The following is a 20,723-nucleotide window of genomic DNA, read 5'->3' as shown; positions in this document are numbered from 1 at the left end:
TATTTTTGAATAGTTTAGAGTGTATACGTAATATTTATATCAACAGGGTAATAAGTAAGATATTAAAAAATAATTAATATTTTTGATATCTTTTATTATTCTTTTTTATATATTTACATCTCAACATCTTAACGATCATACAATCCAGAAAAGGAAATCTTATATTTAATAATCACGTATAAAATCGTAGTATTCTACAACATTGGATCGAACTATAGTTAGATATTTATTTGTTATTTTCTATATCAGACACTAATGCCACGCGTTGTACGCTCGCTGCTCTCACGCACCACGCACGACTAACAGCACATCACATCGCCACGTGGCGAGTTCTAATGAAGGATAAACATCACAGAAAATATATTTCTCAGATTTATAAACTATCGATATACTATACTAACTAATCCGAACGAAGCTAGCCCAAAAGCCATATTATATAAGCATTCAATAACACTAACTTTGTAATGCGTATATTTTCCCACATAAATTTATATACAAACTTAAATTACAGACGCTTTAATTTTATTCAAGTCAAGTCCAGAACTCATGCTAATGTATCGGGCGTTTATTCCACAACCAAAATAATTATAAAGCTAATTATATACTCTTTGATTTATCAACAGTACCGTTATTTGTTTCCTCATGTTCTCAGTTCCTACATACACGGATCATATATTTAATATTATTATTCTATATTCCCTTTATACAATACTTTATAGTAGTGTTACTTATGGCACCATATGCTTACAGCATACATGATATATTTACATTAAAATCTAAAACATCTATACTATACACTTTGCAGATCGTAAAATATATAATTCCGAATGGGACTCTCCGGTTATCAGGAATGTGCATGACCTTACTGTTCCTGACACCTCAGTGATATATTTATGGAAGACATTGAAGTGATTTCGTTTTTAATTTTCTTTAATCCTACTGAGCACACAGATCGACTTCAGGCTAGAGTTAAACTAAATTAATTATAACTATTACAACGTACTTACAATCTTATCAGGACAATATATTTATTATTGTCTGTCTATGCCACCCGTACTTAAATTTAAATAAAGGTTCACTTATATGAAAATAGTAAATATATCACAATTTTAAAGTAATGAACATTTCCATATTTCAACTAATAATTGTAGAAACTTTAAGTACAAAGTAGTGGAACTATCCTATTGCATTGTGTTGTGTATTTCCTAACGGTTGCAAATATAGGAACGACGTAGCGATATTACAACTAAAGTTAACCTACACAGATCACATTCCTTTCTTATTATTTTTGATAGTTAGTAATTGGAAGTCCGGTAAGGTAGTTTCACGATAAAGTATTATGACTCGGTGTGACTACGACGCGAAGTTATATTTTTTAACTTATCACATTATAATACAAACTAAAAGTATTGATACTTTTGTCAAAAAGGAACAAACGTAATATAGTTAATTTGCTTACATAGACAACATTTCAACAACATACAATCCACGCCTATTCTATTGGTACATAAGTAGATATTTATATGTGTGCGTTTTAATTGTAAGTTCCATATTTTTGTTGTTGTAGGAAATGGTATTTTATACATAAGTAATTTTGTATTTAGCGATATAAATATTAGCAAAAAATATGAACGTAACATTAGTTTTTACAAAATACAAGCGTAATTTATTGCCTTCCCCCAATATAATATAAATTGTTATATTAGGTTTCCCCGATGCCCGTTCTGTTTTGCATTGATGAGCTTTTATATTCTGCTATATGAATTCTGTAGCAGTTTTGATAATTATTATTATTACTCTGTTCAAGTTGAACGTAGGAGAGAATAAGTATTAAAAAATAATCATAATCAGGATAATTTGTAACTATAGCTTACTGTAACATTTATTGAACAACTATATCCACATTTATACTAAATAATTATATAAAATCTGAAAAGGTGAATCAGTTCATGATAAAAATATGAAAACTCGAAGTTAACTTTGGTCCCGTACGAACAAATATAATGTCTGGTAATAAATTACTCGTAACAGCTATACTATTGTATAAATATTGATTATTGATGTCTTCTGGCATTCGTCCGATGAAAATGAAGTCGTAAATCATTAAGAGGTAGATTGTAATTTCAAAACCGCGTCAACAACTGAAGAATTCGTCTAAAGTGAACCCGATTAACGCAACAGTAATTACATACGACGTACAGACTAGAGGTAAATTACAAGTAGCACGCAGGCTTACCTATGATCGTATTCACAATTAGGTGTAACGTATCTTTAACTATTAGAGACATGCGAATTGTCAGTCTTGCTATCAGTCCATGTTGACGGCTGCATCCATCGATGTTAGTAGTTTATAGTATTTGCGTACTGATGCACCGCGATGAAGCAATGGTCGAGCCGGCTATCGAGATTTTGTGGAGTTCAGAAGTGAACATCCCTCACGTCGGTAGGGGTGGCGGCGTTACTGTGCCCCTTGTCCTGGCTCGGAGGGGGCGTCCACCCCGCCGCTTCCCTGGCTTGTCCGTTTGGGGCCGACGTGGGGCGGTCTTCTATCATGGCTTGTACCATCGCTTCTATCTGCTCGAGACATGTATGGAGACACTCCTATTGACCAAATTATACGAATGTTAATATTTTGAATCTTATTGTAATAAAAAAGTCATTTTTAAGAATATTGATATCAGTAATGCAATCATTAAATAAAATACTAACCAAATCAGTGCGCGTAAGTTCTTGTAATTTTGGCAAGTGGCCGTCAAGCCCCAGTCCTCGCAAAGCGGCAGCTATACTGCACGACGCCAAAGTGCTCGCAGAGTAAAACATGAATTCGTAATCTGCAACAAACGTTTTTTTTTAATATTTGCTAAATGACACTACTCAGTATGTACGTACAGATATGGAAATATATAATTTTCTCGTCTTAAAGTAATTATAACCCAACTAATGGCTTTCAAAAGTCGGTCATGTCGTGATATTTTTATTTAGCGCTAAATTATGTGTTCAATTATTTACACAATAACTGAAATTAAAGCGCAAGTAATTGCCGCAGGAAGCAGTATCGTTCTAAACTGAAGCGTTCAGCTTTCCGCGCCGAGATGGCTTGTTGTTTGTAGATAGACAATGTCAATATCAATACAAGCGGGCGGAGCAAACTCAAGCATCTAGTGGTTAAAGGAGTGGGGCACATCCGGTAAAAGAAATGTTCCTCTCTCCCTCACGCAGGTTGTCAGTCTTCTCTGGAGAGTTTAACCTCAAAGGAGCCGGCACCCGCCCTCGCGGCCGCATTCCACAGGCTGCGCTTGCGCGCCCGGCCGCCCGGCTCACTTGAATATTTCTCACGGACTTACTTTGGCAAAACCATTACAAGTATAGCTACGTACTAACTGACAAAACAGCTACAACTCATTATTTTGTTGTATGCTTGTATGAAACTACCATTGATATTATTTAATTGACAGGAAAATTAGCTTTATTTAACGTAGGTACTTGTAGTACGCGAATGTTGCACAATCACATACATTTTTATATTTGAATGTAAAATAAAGCTTATTATTAAGGTGTGTGAGCTTATTATATATTATAACCTTTATTCATAATAAAGCTTCAATTTACACACCTAATGTATAAATGTGTAATGATAATAGAAGAGGGAAACTGATACGCATTTTATGCATTTAGTACAATAGTAGAGTCTATTTATTTGTTCGTAGATCACCCAAAATGGCTCAACAGACTTCGATGCCATTTGGACAGTTATGTTATGCAAACACTAGTAACGTATATTTTTAGAATGTAAATGTTTTAGTATTATGAGGGAGAGAAGGGATGAGTTTCAATGTTGCAAATAAAATTCCTTACGAACCGTTCGTGGCACATAATTTGTTAACAAATTCATGTCTGTTATTTTAAGGTACAAGATGGGTTCGGAAAGGAATGACAATTATCAACACTTATCTAATTAAAGAATATTCCCACAGTATTACAAAAGTTCAGCAGTTAAAGAGCTGCTAGCTGGCTTCACGAATGCTCACAAACACGATGACGCGAACAATGTGAGTGAGGCCTCTAAGAGCTCCCCATTCATCATTAAGTAGACTCCATTATACCGACCAACGTATAGATATCGAACACTCTTTCAGCTCATTTAAAAGATTTCGTTCGTTTTTTTTAATTTGCATGTCGGCATACCCGAGATAAAGGGAACGGACAGAAAGAACGAATAAAAAGAGACATGAAACAACGCAAGCGGCCGCTCAGTCGAAGAATTTGCATAATCTGATGTTAATCAAACAGTACGGTGAGGGCTAATCGGCCGCAACCCGCAAGTTCAACGTAATACAACTTTTGTTGTCATATTTTATCGGAAAATTGTAGTATAATTAGGCGAGATGTCTGAAGGTAACGGATGACACTCGAGTGCGGAGTGACACGACACACACCGCAGCAGGTGGACAGTGGACACACACGTAGCGGATGTGATGGACGGCCTTATAAGAAGCGAAGCGACCACTACATTATCAGCTAATACATGCCTTCCAGAGGAAGTGACGAGGAAGTGTTAATCCCACTGTTCTTTTATATGTAAATCATAGTATACTCTGATTAACATATATTATGGATCCGGCTACAAATGGCTGGAAATTTGTACATTTCGATTTCGATCATTATTAACACAATCAAGTATATACCGACAGACTGTTAACGTTTAACTAAACACATGACCCTAATTGGTTTGTTGAAATTAAATCCCGCCTGCGTGTTTTAATTAGTCCGATATAGTTATTATATTGGCATTACATGAAAATATTTGATATAGGCCGTCGATTTGTGTAGGTACTTGACGACTACGTTTTACATTAGCACATGCGTGCAATTAAGCCGCAACGGTGAACTCACAATCCTATCGGCGCGGCGGCGGCGACGAGGCGGTGACATAATCATCGCCTGTCCTTGAATATGCAGTAGATGTAGTAATGACGCGTATCGGCTGTGAGTTGCTGGTTGCGGGCAGACGCAGCACTAGGCGTTTAATCCGCGGGGTGAACGTTCCCGCGAGGCCGAACTGTGCGGTGCCGACAGACATGTTAAGAATTTTACGGATATCCTCAGTAAACGACTCATGTAAACAACTAAACTGAAGAATTATGAAATTAAAACCAACGTAGAAACATTTTTCATCGTGGTTTATAATATGCACAGCAAGTTTTTAATATTGGAAATTTGAATGAAAGGCCTTCCACGGGGTAATTCTACTTTACACTCTGGTTCAATGTTAACTGTCGACACCCGCTAGTGTTCGTTAGTATCTGCTTGCTATAAGTATGATTCAAATAAATTACTGCCATATTCATTTTAATGCTGACTGCCGCTCCACGTCTACGATTTGAGGGTAAGCAATAATGCAGATGTATTCAATAAAAGCATACGTAAAAAGGAAACAAAAAATAATTTATGTCCATCTCCGGCCAGGAGCCCCGCGCGATGAGATGTCAGCATTAAAATAACCCATTACAAATTTAATATCCTGACGAGTTATGATTCCAGAGTAAATTGTGCCATTGATATAATGATACATAATGCGGGCTCACTCGATACCAAGAAACGCACATAGGTAGGTTCGTCTACGGGTCCTCCGCGCCGCCTAAGGGAACCTTTCTCGCTTATGCTGATGTTCACAATTTATTATACTGCCATCAATTTTACTCGCCACCTAGCGTCAAGTGAGATAGTAGAGCTATAACGAGCATTAAAATTGATTTTTTATCCGCATTCTGCATGAAATTTAGGTACAACAGTCGAGTGCCGAGACCGCAGCCGTCACGGACAACGGGCGTCGAGGTCACCACCGTGGAGGACATCGGCTCAACATCCGTCGGGCAAATGAGAGATGATATCCGAAGATCGAGTGAAATGAAAGAGCTGGAGCGTGAACTTCTTAAAGAAAAACAACACGACAACGGCGGCGAACAACAAAAACCGCTGCACAAAAACATATGATCCCATCAGGGTTGCGGGGGGCCGAGAGGTTTCGTCGGGGCGGGGGCGGCGGCGCGGGCGGGGAGTCCCGAGTGCGAGGCGTGCTGGAATGCGCTCGGGCGAGCGGCGTGGGAGGCGCCGCTGCGAGCCGCGTCGCCCGCGCCGGCGCGCTCGCGAGCGGCCCCGGGACACACACGCCGCCCTCGCCCTCGCCCGCGCACTTTACCCTCACTGTAAACAAACCTATTCACATCTCCTGCACTCTGTCATAATTTTCGATAAGCGCCAGCATACGTCTGCGTATCACGACGTACCGCATTCCACGTTGTCGCCTCTTCATGATGACGGTTAATTTTAAAAAGATGAAAAGGGCCCTATCATGAGACTTACATACAATCACCAATTATTTCAGAATTGTGAATACAAACGGTGTCATTAGATCCGCAACAGAAAATACCATGCATTGCGATAGTTAAGGCCAATTAGACAGAATTAAACTTTTCAGAGTGTAATTCACGTGAAGCCCAAGGAAATTTCAAGACATATGACGACGCCCTATGTTTAATTGTAAGTAGCTGGCCATTAGGTTTAAATATTGATGAATATTGAATTTGTATTTTGTATGATAATAATTGATGTCCCATACCAACATTTGACAGACGCCGAGGAATTCAATTACTTGCTATACGTTTTACACGCGCAGTCAATTTTATTAATGAACTCGGGATGGCGTTTAGATTGTTCCTATATTGAAATTTCATAAAAATAATAAAAATACGGTCACCGCCGATGAATTAGGACCAACGGGCGACGGTCGACCCTGCGATGTCGTGACATGGCGTATCTAGATGGTAACTACGTACTAATTAATGTTGCCGTTACAAAGAAAAAAAGTCGATGCATTCCGTTTAAGAAATACAATTCTCTGTTACCGAGTTGCTCGTAATATAAGATGAAATAAATTTATGGTTAACTTTATACACTAAACACATCTCCGGTAAACCGCTGTATTAGGGTTAAGGCAATTATATATAAATTTACTTTATAATATAGGAAACATATTCATCACATTACCGAGTTTCGCGTAAATTAAACCTTTCTATAATAAACAATATTTGTAAGCCTTAATATGAGGGTATATAAATATTACATTATGTAGGTATAAATGAAGTAAATTGATTTCTTACCTCTGGCAGCCAAAGCGATGAATGTTTGTGCATGCCTGTGCACCATCTCTGTATTGACGTGGCCCCTGAGTGGCAGTCGGGACAACAGCAGCGGCAGGAAGTCGTGCGCCGTCACTCCGGCCACGTCCCATTTAAGCTTGGACAGGACCAACAGCTCCCAGCTCTGTAGGCAAAGAGACACATTAAATTATTTGCAGAAACGCACGAAGCATTCACAACTTACATTCTTCGAAACAATCTTTCGAAGCCAAAATTGCGTTTTTTATATTACAGATTGATATTAACAGCGGTTTTATCGCGTTTTCGTAAAAATTTTAACAGTTAATTCCAGTTGAATTATCAAATTATGATTATATGTACAAAGTGTTGTGTGCCCGTACGGTACAGTGAAATAGCATTCCTGTGCCACATCCGCCATAATAATCGTAAACGTGGCGAGTTTCGCTCGACTTCCCGGAACGGCGCGTAGGTAGTCCCCAGCACATTGTTGTGCAATCAAATGTTCACTGTTATTGTTTTAGACCATGTTTAGTCTCATTCCGTCAGCTACTCGTATTGTTTGGTACACACCCGTTGGGAAACAAGTACATTTAAAATTTTAGCTTCTTACTTCGATTAGGACTTTTAATATTGGCATTAGTAAATTAATGGAATATTTTTTGTTACGTATTCCACAGTGCATTAACATGTACTGTTATAGAACTAAAACACCAGTAAATAACACTGGGTTTGCTAATTCGTGACCTACATTGGAATAACTTTATGTATTATCTACGCAATTCTGGCAGAAGGCACCCTTGACATGTGCTGGTCGGTTAATTTTATGAATAAGTTGATTATTTTGTGTGCACATGCCATTTACACACTCAAACATATAAGCGATGTATGTCCGTTGACAGATAATACTCGATGTTTACTTAACTCAATCGACGGGGTCGACCATGCCGGATTCACTCACATCGTACATTCACATTTCATTTTATGCCACACTACTGCAGATTTAGAGTAGACATTCGTATGGCGCAAGTTACTGCTTAGAACATATAGATTCTCAACATAACGTGTTTATGAATGAATGAAGTATCATCACTGCAAGTTGATTTCGAGCGTTGGGAGCGTTGTGTGCGTTGGTTGTATAAAATTATAGCACCATTATCAACGACGAACTAAGAAAAGGCAGCGGTAAATAAATTACTTTTTACGCAACAGTAAGTAGGCACAGAAACTAAAAAGACTAGGTGAGTAAAAGCGGGTAACGCGGCGGTATGCGGGCCGACCGCGAAATGAAAAGATCGTTCTATCTTTGAAATCGCGACCGGTTCAAAGCTTTTAGAAAACAATGCGTTCATAAAGCAGTCACCGCAAATTGTGTTGCGAAAGATGTCCGAGATCCTTCACCCAACAACTATAATAGTTATGAGATGTGTTTATCTCAGCCCGTATCAGCTGATCGGACAACAATATGAGTGGAACGTTAAATATAGACACTATACAGTGTACACACGCAAACGTAGTTCTTAACGAAATTTAATTTAAATGCATGAAATGTAGCTGTTAAGTTCAATGCCACGCAGTACTTTGTAATTCGAAGTTCGGCTGGTGTTGCTACAGTTAATGGGCAATCATATCGCCTACCATCAGGTGAGAGGATAACTTGTCGTCATTCGTTTGTATATAAAAAAAACTAGAGATGGCTGGCAGCGTGCAGCTCGGTTCTCTGGTTGTTGGCTGGTGGGGGCGCGGGCCGAGTGCGGCGCGCGGGAGTCGGTGTCGGTACCGGCAGTTATCGAGCCACGTTACAGCCAATAAAGCGAACTATGCAAACAGCCCTCGTCGCCTGCGACACACTCGCTGAATTCCACACTTTGTTCCCATGCTTTATCCAATTTCATAGAACTGTACGACCACACTGTTATTACAATCAAACAATGAGACTGGTGTCGCGTGGCCACTGCGCACTGCGTTCCTGACACTAAACAACTTGGAATTTCTCCTTGCTATAGTAGAACATATTGCCATAATCGTTCCTGAATTTAAATGTATGATCTCAGCGAAAAATTATATTTTATGATATTTAAACATGTGTTGTAAAAATTGCCAACTGGCTAAAACTGAGCATTCCATGCAGAAAAGCTGAGAATACAAAATATTGCATTCCTTACCTACATACTATAAGCGCATTCTTTCTAAATGAACGCCGAAGGTTATGAACTCGGCAAGAATAAACGCTAGCGGTAATTTTGAAAGGTGTAAGTACAGCAAGTGATGTTTTTTTTCACATTTCTAGTCAATTAACTATGTTAGCGGTTGTGGGGTGCCCTCTACTCGGTGATATCGCTAGGAACAGTGAATATAATGCTCGCACGATGCATCGTGGCATTCCACATTTTGTTCGGCTAAACCACAACATTTTCATATTTCTTTCTTTAGGGTCACAGCCCGCATAGACCAAGTTGTTCGACTGGTAGGTACCAGGTTTTTACTGTCTCTAGAGCATTTTTTACCGATTGGCAAGAATTTTCTCATAATTACAACATTTATATTATCGTCGATGCATTATAACGCGTATCACAATTGCAATAAAGTTACAAAAAACAGATCGCAATGATTAACTAACCGACACAAATAATGTGTTCGTCGGCGGTAAATTATTCTTATTGTCATAAGCGGTAACAGTTATAACTATTTATAACATATTGCAGTGACGTTAAGTGAACAACGTGACATGGTTTTATAACGAGGCTGTGCCTTGGCGCACCTAATGCTACAGCGCACGGTGCACATTGCACGTTGTACCTTCACTCTTGCTCATGTGAGTTATCATGTACCTCCGATCGTTAACACAATTTCTGTTCTACTCCGCGCCACACTATAACTAGCGCTGCAAAAATACAAGCCTACTTTATTCTACTTACGTGCACGCTTACGTGTTCTACTGGTTGTTTATAGTTTAAGTACTTCTAAACAGATTTCGATGATTGCATTGTATCAAAATTAGGTTAGTGTAACAATAATGAGGCCGAAAGTGCGTACGTATCGCTTAGGGTTGCACTCAATTTGAATACAACACAATAAATAATAATATATGATATCTTTATCGGAGTTAATTACAGAAGACGAGCGACGTTCACGAAATTCCCATTACAAGATAAAATTCTACGAGTTCTCATTCGTTACACACCTCAGCGGGTTAGTCGATATTTAGATTTCAACACGTGGGAAACTTTAAATAAAGATGCGTCGAAAATTGATCGAAATCATTTCCCGACGACAAACAAAGGAATTATCGTTTTTTCCTTGGCGTAATTGGCGTTGTTTTGTTTTGTCGCATTAACTTCGTGGCGCAGATTCATTTGCCCCGATACGACTGGAGGGCCGTGAGATCCTCAACTACAAGCTTATACTCCAAAGCCAAACAATTATTTTCATTTAACCTCTTTACTTATTTGCGCAATTAATGCTTACTATTAATTGATCTACATTTTTATAGAAGTGAAATTGGAACTGACAAATAACATATGACTAGCATTTAGTTTAACCTTTGTTTTGTCTGAGTGTCGTATATAGCAAATAGTGTTTGTTGTATCAGATGTTTAAATAATTTTGTTTTGTTTTTGAACTATTTTTCACTAGTAACAAAAACCATACCGATAAGTTATGTGTAGATACTGATTTTATAAATATCTTGATAAAACCAGCAAATGATAAAAATAGCATATTTAAAATATGACCCCAACATTCATAGCAATAAAATCGTAGCTCTAGTAGTGGCGAAACTGGAGTTTATCAGAATCGACCGAGAAAGATAAAATAGAGCAGCGTGTAAACTGACTGTATCTACTTATGGAATAACGGTTAGCAAACGTGAGTAAGTTAAGTACAATATTATTGAAATAACTGGCAAACATTTTGTAAACTTAAACTGGTTAAGCAAAATCAAAAGTTTGTAATTATAAAGACGTTAAACCGCGACCATTTCCAATCCGTCTTATGTGACTCCAAATGCAAATATCATTTAGTTTTGGCATAACGTGTAAATGCACTAATGTGATGTAAATTCAGTATTACAAGCTAATTCCATAATAGTTACTTCGTTTCGTATAACGTCTCTCCGTAAAACGCCTGTGAACGCACAGAGGTGTCTAATTAAATCAAAACGAACCGTGGATTCAATATTGAACGTTCTCTTTTGTCAAACTGACACCGGTGTCGTAAACTTATGGTTCAATTATAATAAACGTTTACGGTGGTGGCATGGATGTGAGAACGCGCGAGGTTTTATGGCCGGTCGAGGAGCGAGCGGCGCGGGAACCCCGCATTAAACCCGGCTCGGATGCCAAGTCGAGCTCTTTTTGCTTCGGCCGCGGTGCGAGCCGTCCCCTGTGGCTTCGGCCGTTTGCCGCCAGGCGCACCAACCAACCTTAGTTTTCATTCCATTCTCTCTTCCACAAATCGTATCAAACCTATTTCTAACTATAAGAGAAGCGCGGTGTTGTTGTCAATTGTAAATTGTGCTGAATATCTGAAATGTTCTCCTCATTGCTGAACTATTTTATATTTATGTTCTCATTTTTTTTTATATTCTAGTGTATTCATAAATATATTTCAATGCGATAAACTAGGTGTTTTATCAGGGTTCATTATTATTTAGCATTTAAATGCAATCAACATATTACAGCTACAAGTTAATTTTTATATGTGTTGCGCTTGAATGACTGACTAGTAAGTTAAGCATAAGTTAGATGAATAAGTGCTTTTTCTCTTGCTTACGACTCAGTTACATAATACCCATAATGATAACTTGATTATTTATTTTAACATATTAACTGCTACCTTTCTCTGGTATTAAAAGGTAATAAAAAAGCAATAAATAGTCATTACATGGACGTCTACGCAATTTCGTAGACGTGCTACGAAACGCTACGACATGAATAAGGCTCAATTACAGCACGGTAGTACTTAATTTTAAGATTTTTTTTTATCTAATCTTAAAATAATATTTTTTTTAATAACCCAATTGAGTTACAAATACTTATTTTGTGGCAATATATAAAAAAGCGCAATTTGGTTCATACGTAAAAATATGAAAGTACATGAAATGACGTTAGGAGCCATGCTATGATTCAGCAATTTCTTAAAACATCAGGTGTGGCTACGATGAACAAAAAACGTACGTATCAACGTAGATAGATAGTCACGATCCACGATTTGCTTGTAAAAACGGCATGAGTATTGTGAAGTATGTGTGATCTCATTTATTGGCGTGTGGAGGATAAGTGGAGGCGTTGCGGTCGTAGTTTCGCGAGTCGCGAGCAGACACGGAGGCAGGCGAGGTGAGGCGACCGCCGACCAGTCGAGTATCGGGATTGGCGGCGCGGCGTGAGAAAAAATAAACGGCGTGCTTCCGATGTAATTGGTCTGATTGAAACGCGAGCCTCGTTCGGCGGTTCTTCCGAGAAGCGTGGCGGCTCGTTAGGGGACACTGTTCGCAGGGCAACCTTCTCGCCGACCTACCGTCGCATTCCACTGCACTCGGCAGTCGGTGCCGACGCGGTTCCCATATCATTATGTAACTACCCATAACGGTGTGCAACCAAACTAATTAAAACGAAGACGCACTTAAAAGCGAGCTATTTCAACGGAAAAACCATTTACATACACGTATTTAAAGTCAAATGAATAAGTAATTAGTAATTATGAAACTGCCACAAAATGCACAATGGAGAATGCATTTGTTTGCAAAAAACTGTCTGTTTTCAAAGGCGGTCGTTTGTATGTTGAAGCGCGACAATATACGATGCAGTGTGCACTTATTATCTACGGGACGGGTGACGAGCGACAGCCGGGGCCCCAGCGGGTGGCCGCGCCCGCGCTGCGCCGCGCCGGCCAAAATGCAGCCGATACTCCGCGCGTACCACTACTCGCGCAGTTACTAAATGCAAATGCACTTACCGCACGGAGCATACTACACAGAACACGCCGGTCACCGTCCACCGACCACGCTTCCAAATTATATTTGGCCTAATTTAATTACATTAAACTAGCGGTTTAATACCCTCGCACTCGCTCGTCTACTAAAGTAGTGTTCCATGTTTCTCGAAAATACATTTTTTTATTACTACCTATGCGTTTATTATCATTATGCCATGTCATACATGGATTCTAAATACATAATATGGGCCTTATTAATATGCATTGTATACGTCAGTCATACAATTGCTCTGTCTTGCTTCTTCTGGAGTAGACTGTACGTATAACTATCAAACAGTACAGACATAAGTAAGTACATCCTCATGTACCCACCTATAAATGACGCTTAATCTCAAAAATATATTATTAAAATTTGATTGCAGTTAGTCTATAATCCGTCTCTCTTATAGCCTCGTAATATACCTGCTGGGTTTGTTATACGCTGAACATTCAACTAAACAATTTCTTGGATGTTCACGTCCAATGATAGTCTTAATTAATTAATGTATCTTTGTAAAGACGGAATTCCAATCTCGCGGATCTTCAGACCGCGAATGATTTAGAAATCAGCGGAGTGAACGACACGAAAGCGCTTAGCGCTTGCTAGTCGCTTCAAACAGACTGAATGCGTGTGCACTGTGCACAATACAAAAACTTAACCACACGAAACAGTATGGTTATTGAGATCAGCTGTTTCCTTAAACGAAGAAAGTTAATGAATTCTTTATATTAATTACATTCGTTGGACTGTACAGTGAATCTATGTGTAAATAGCATTGTTTCATACAAAGCAAATATAGAATACACGCGTAAGCAGGGAAATGTAAATCTATAGCAAATATTTCTCATACTTGCCACATGTTGCAATTAAAAAAACAGCTCTGCAGAAAACTTGTAATACTAGCAACGTTTACTCACGCATAAGTCGTTGAGCGTAATGCTGTTGGCGGTGTAGAAGACGAGCAAGTCGGCGGGGAGCGCGCGCGAGCCGGGCTCCCGCAGCTTGGAGGCGAGCAGCAGGCATGCAGTCGCCAGGAGCTGCACCTGACTCTTGCTAACGTTGCACGTACTTAGGAACCGATCCAAGTACGATATCGCTAGTGGAAACACTTCCTCCTGGCACCCTTGGTCTTCACATATCTATGAACAAACATCACATTATAAATTGAACGCCTGCGTAAGCATTTCTTAGAAAACCCAAGCTAGTACCACCGCACCCAGCCAACGTTTAGTTTATCATCCGGTATTCCTGATAACCTATATAATATAAAAATGGAAATATATACAGATGTATTGCGATAAATATACAGCGAGTATTGCTTTCCGGCTGCAATTATTATGATTCTTATCAGTAACGAACATTTTTAAACGTAACGTTACTTAATATTGAAGAACTTAGAGCTCCAGTTTTCAAACGGGTCTTTGAATATTTCTGTATAAGGTAACAAGTTAAGGATGGCTGTGTAAAAATGGCTGCATTGATTTACAAAGTCTAGAAATTAAATTAGGGTAAGTATTAAGAAGTAGGTCGATACAGATTGGCGTACGAGATACCGATGATCGCGTTGCGCATGCGCTTGTACGTATTAGCCGTTCATGTTGCGTCGTCGTGCAGACAACGAAAGTACATGAACGTTCCCGGCGGCTCCAGAGTCCCGACACTACCCCATTCGCTTAATGGGAACCGTTTTAACTTATTAAGTCAATTCTTAGAGCACGCAACCGTCACGTTATTACTTCCTGCATAGTACTACTCACTACTCGTAACCGATATTTAAAATATTAAAATTCTCAATAAGTGGTTAATTGTGTCATGGTTTATTAAAACTATATTTTTATTACAGTCGCTAAATTATAACTGGCAAACCCATTTATAACAATGAACATGATATTAATGTATATTCAATAATAAATACTCAGATGGCAGTAAAATTGTTACTACCATTTTAATAGTATCCTTGATCCTATTTGAACCTACCGAGTGCAGGCACATTATGGTCGAACGTTTATGATGCGGGTGTAAAAAATATGAACAATTAGGTTTAGATTGAAAACTTGTGAAAAAATTAAGCGAGTCCGTTACATGGGGTGAAGATCTATATTTAAAAGGTGCATATAAAAAAGTTTTGTGAGCATGTTGACGGTGTCATTGACCTTGCAGTCTCAAAGTATCGTTTCGGTCTGCTTATTGCTGTTATGTCGGTATGCGACTGGTTTAGGTGTAGCCATGATGTGATGTGTCTGCAAACTTGGGCAGTGGCGCGTTTGGTGGCATAGCAGCGCACGGCACGGCGCGGCACACCGGCAACATGACGTCACAGCGCACCGCTGACTGTTGACCGCGCCGCCAACGCGTCGCGCCAGTCGCGGCTGGCTCCACGTGGCTCTTACATTACCAAACAAATAATATCTTCTAATATTATACGTTATCTATACCGGTAATATAATTAATTACTATGTTTCCTAATTACTTTAAAATATATGACCATTTATTTTCAGATATTTGTACTTAATTATTAAACAAAAACTATAAATTACACGTCATTTAGGCCACCAGGCTGGAACAATGACGTTAATATGCGAGCTAACAATTATTTATATTATACACGACTGTGTATACGTACAAGATAAGTGCGCAACGGAGCGTCAGCTGTGTGTGTGTCAAAATCAGCTGATTATTCAAATAGAACGAGCGGAGTCGCATCGGTCGCCGACCGCGGCCGCCCGCGCGCGCCTCTCTTCGGTCGCCGCGCCGGCCGGGGGCCCCTCGATACTCACTAGTCACTACTCGCTGCATGGCGATTCGATCGCTGTGTAACCGATCGACTATGTATTCACTACCTATTTGCCTCTAGACGTTTCCTATAACTGCTCTAATACTTGTGCGTTATTTCATGTTTTATCGGTGTCGCTTTCAAATACTGATATAATAATATCAGCTTTCTAGACAGGATTCTAATAAGAGTTTGATACGGATAACCAAAGTGTAATCAGCTGATCGTGTAAACAATGTCGCAGCATCCGTTCGGGAATAGATAATAATAATAATATATACTCAGTCAACACACGGTTCTCATGAACTGAAAATTTCTAAATGGAAAACACCTCAACAAGGGTAGGGCACAGGTGTACACAGTTTTGTCTTCGGCACTAGAGCATGAGGCACATGGCGAGAAACCGTCAGTCACAGTATGAGTAGTCATGGGAGACAGTCGACAGGCAGCCAGCGGCAGAGGCATACGAGGCCACTGGTGGCGCCGACCGTGCCAGGAGTGTACCTACACGTGGCCGGAAAACGAGACAAAATGGCGAACGTTCGGCTCGCGCGGGTGGTGCGGCGGCGGCGGTGGCGGCGGCGGGCGGTGTGGGTGCGGCATGCGGCGCGGGTGCGCTCACCTCTAGCATCCACTCGGCGACGACGCGGCGCATGTGAGGAGCCACCTCCGTCTGCACGGTGGAGAAGTAGTTAGCGGTGACGGCGTAGCGCTCCTCGGTGCGCAGCAGGTTGTCGAGCACGCGGCGTCGCAGCAGCACCGGGTCGGGGCCGGCGGCGCACGGAGCCGGCGCCGCGCGCGCGCCCTCGCCGCTGCCGCTGCTGCTGAGGCTGACACGCTCCGCGCACAACAGCTCCATATCGCCCGCTGCAGCGCTCACCGCACAGCGGTTTATCGGACGCTCGCGCTCGGCTCTGGTCGCGCGGACTACTGAACAGCTGATCGAGCGGAAGCTGCGTTGCTGGCTGAGCGCGGTGCGTTGCGACGATGGCGAGTGCCCGAGTCGCAATGAGCGGCCGGTGTGTGCCCCGCTCGCCGAACATATGATCGGCGCGGGCGGCGCAGTGGCGGGGAGCGCGCGCGGGCGCGGGGCGGTGCCGTGAGGCCCGCACGCAGGTTTCTCCCATTCGACGCCGTTCAAATAATAATACATAACATGTTTTCTAGCTCGCTCACGCTATATTGTTACTTCTCACTCCAACGACTCCCGTCTTGTCTCATTCTCTACTCTCAAGTAGTTCTGTTGCCTTTTTTCACCTTGCCAGTTCGATCCTTTCCATGGATTATTAAGATACCTGCTATCCAAGTTATTTAAATAGGTCGGTTACTTACCATTGTTAATAGTGGTTATAGCATTTACTCATGTCTTATTAAGGACAAGCCAGTATTTACCCAACTTGATAAAAATATTATGGTTACATTTAATACAGGTATTTATAGGTAACCGTATATTTCATTGTCTGTCTGTAGCCATAGGCACCTTGATTCCGTTAAGCCAATCTGCCTGCATATTACATAAGTAGATACTTGTTGTTTCTTTTTATTTCAGTATATAGGTAGTACCTAACTATCACTGATTAACACCAACGAAATACGATAAAGGTGACATCCTGTTTAATAATAAGTTCGGCATAAAACATTTGATCCTAATTGGTTAGGTTCTATTCCGTTACTACAAATTATTTTGCCCTTCGTTAATAAATCTATATAGGTACCTAAGTGTCATTAATAGGTAATAGGCACCATAGACTTCGGTCAGAATACCTTGAAATATTTAACAAAACAAGTGTCACAGAGAGAAAGGTACACCGGTTTGATAAGAAATATCTGATTTGATTAGCAAACATTTTTATTGTCGCCCAATCACACACTGCAGACGATAATCAAAGTACCTACCTACCTTTTGCATATCTAACCAATTGATAAATTGTAAGTACCTAAAAATGCACATTTTGAGTATTTTTATTGTAAGTACTAAGATAAAACCTATAACTTTATATCTACTAACACTACAAATTTGGCTATACCAGGTACATAATATTTAAATTAAGTAAGTAGATATTTATTTTTCCGTACAGGGGATGCAAATTATAATGTTATGGATATTTTCAGGCTTAAACATCCGTAAGATTATAACAAACCGTTACACAAGGAAAACATACCACTAAGGTATTAAAAAGCTGTTGTTATGCTGTTACTTATTATTACTATTAAGCAATAAAAAATCAGATCTTCAAAGTCATGGCTCAATTCACATAGCATCGAATTTATTGCATCATTTGTATAGGATTCCGACAATACACAGCTTGTCCGGGTCAATGCCATGATCAACTATTCTCCATACAGTCTGCTTGTCATCCTCATAGAAAAATTTACTAGATACGTTAAACTGGTGAGCTGCCGCAGCCAGAACCGTTCGCTACTTAACAAATAAATTATTTAACACACAAATGCTGTCTAGGATTCCAAAATTGGTACCGTTCGAATGTAGTTGCTCTTGTTAGGTATATTAAATTTAATTAAAATTAAAAAAGAACTCTAGATTGGTTAATTTATACCCACTCCTGTTAAGCTATGAATATAATTAGTAATAATATAAATCCAGTTTCGATTTATGCGTCTGAGATAAATAAAATAGTTTAATATCTACGGTATAATTGTTGCTTTCGTGATTCATTGAAATGAATTCAGGTTTTCGACCCGAAAAATCAGTGGCCGTCTTGGCAGAATTTACCGCAAAAAATTTAATCGCTTTTTACATGTCTGCTATTCATAGATTTTAACCATTTGTGAACACGAAAAAATGTGAGGAAAAGATTCGTTTAAATTCAGCTACTATCTTCTTGGTAAGAGAGGGAAAAGGAATAATTTATTGTGCCGTCAATTTAAAGCGACATGTTACCATCGTATATAGTGATTTTAATCTGAAATTATAGCTATCCTTACTGTTGCTACCTGTTAAGACAAGAGCAGTTATGATAGCAATTAAACAATTAACAGAAATAAATGTGGTGATGTTTACGTATTTACATGTAAAGTGGTGCACTCCAATATTGTAGATAATATAAAGTGTACTTACTTTATACTTGTGTGTACACAATACGTGTACTCTTTTTTATGAATACAAGTATTGAACTTAGTACATATTTCCGGTTCCAACAAGCCGGCATGATTGTGTCGACTGTCGAAGGGTGATCATCTCTCGTCTGTCGACATTCTATTGGACCCCATTCCACTTAACATCAGGTGCAGTGGGTGACTTTGCCTTAACGTATAAAAAAATATTTAAGCAGAGATATCCAATCCACTTTTTCTTCCTGTTACTCATGTAGGATCAGTTATAATAAATATTCAATTTTGAAAACCTTAAAATAGCGTAAGTACTCTACTACGCAAACGAGATGACATGTTAGATTTAATAACTCAGTTTCCTGTTGACGTACTAAGATGCAAAAGAAAACGTAGGGTGGATATGCAAAATATTCACGGTGAAAAATACAATACGGTGCTAGAATCCTTCGAGGCCGAAATTATATTCAGTTTTTGAAAAGTATACTGGGTACTAGTGGCGAAGGGTCCACATAATCTGATTCCTTCTGACTTCCCTGAATCCCTGAATTTATGATATTTATATATTCTCTTTAGCACGACGTGCAGAGTTCATTGATTTAGACCGCATTGATGCATATAAGTACCTATTAGTATATATTGTGTCAGGTTCCCTGTCAGAAAATATCTCTCTTCGCCACTGCTGGATAGGGTATGGGAAATGTAAGTCTGACTATATAACCATAGAATGACAACAATAGATCGGATCATATTCTAAATAACATTATCCGTTAGAATGTTATATACCTTGTTAATGCGTGATAATTATCGCGTCCTTTATACTATTATGCTTCTAGTATGTATGAAGAAACATAGAAAAATAATAATAATATTGATTTGAAGATTTCACCGACTGCCTCAGTGGCGTAGTTGTACTGCATGCGCGGTACGGCAGCGCTCTGAGGTCCTAGGTTCGAATCCCGGGTCAGGCAATATTGCCTATATTATATTATACGCAATATTTGGGTTTTTCTGCTCAGTATCAGCCCGTAGTCTGGAATTCGTGCCCGATATGGCGTTAGGCTCGCACACTATCACATCATGGGACCGAACACACTTGACGAAAAGTGGGAGCCCTGGTTGCGCCTCTGCATATCCCTTCGGGGATGAACGTAGTTTAACTTTACCGTAAATCTCGTTGAGGGGTTGATTTCTAATCAAAATATGGATTATTGAAGAAAGGCGGTTTGAGAGAAGTAATAAATAACATTTGGCTTGGCGCCAAAGATATCATGATCTAAAATGAATAAAATTAAATTTATATTTTTCTAGGGAATTCATAAGAATTAATATATTTCAAATAGATTTCATTAAAGTAAAATTATTAATAAATAGTTGTCACCCTCTTAAATTTTTATTTTACGAGGAATATTTTTATACCCAAATAAGTAGATACCGCAAGCGCTTAGTCCAGCGTTTTTTTTAATGAAGGATTGCATTCAATTCTCACTTAATATTAGTAGGAAATATATTGTTTATGGTTAATTGCTTCATTACCCATAATTGCGAACACCGGTGACACTACGAATTGCACTCAATAAAAGATGCATTTTTTCCAGAAGGAAGTAGAGATCCACTGTCCTTTTATATTAATCCAAATGTTTATTATACCTTATTAGAAACTCCGCTAACCACTTAGCACTGATGTGTCATTTTACACAGAATAATGATTAACTAATTTCTAAAACTAGATAAGCTTAAGTGAATATTG

The 20,723-nt window shown here is 39.3% G+C and overlaps 1 protein-coding gene across 1 annotated transcript; it reads right to left on the bottom strand.

Moving 5' to 3' along the window:
* Positions 1–77: 77 nt before the first annotated feature.
* LOC115445851 (G1/S-specific cyclin-D3) lies at positions 78–17,178 on the bottom strand. Its single transcript, XM_030172323.2, has 5 exons — positions 16,527–17,178; positions 14,049–14,270; positions 7,161–7,323; positions 2,710–2,831; positions 78–2,601 (listed from the first exon to the last, which is right to left on the bottom strand). Exons 1-5 carry the CDS (start codon positions 17,055–17,057, stop codon positions 2,419–2,421), a joined length of 1,221 nt encoding a protein of 406 aa, XP_030028183.2. The 5' UTR covers positions 17,058–17,178; the 3' UTR covers positions 78–2,418.
* Positions 17,179–20,723: the final 3,545 nt, after the last annotated feature.

The sequence above is a fragment of the Manduca sexta genome, chromosome 22 (genome assembly GCF_014839805.1).
Source record: "Manduca sexta isolate Smith_Timp_Sample1 chromosome 22, JHU_Msex_v1.0, whole genome shotgun sequence".
Lineage (NCBI taxonomy): Eukaryota > Metazoa > Arthropoda > Insecta > Lepidoptera > Sphingidae > Manduca > Manduca sexta.
This window is presented reverse-complemented; position numbering and strand designations above follow the sequence as displayed.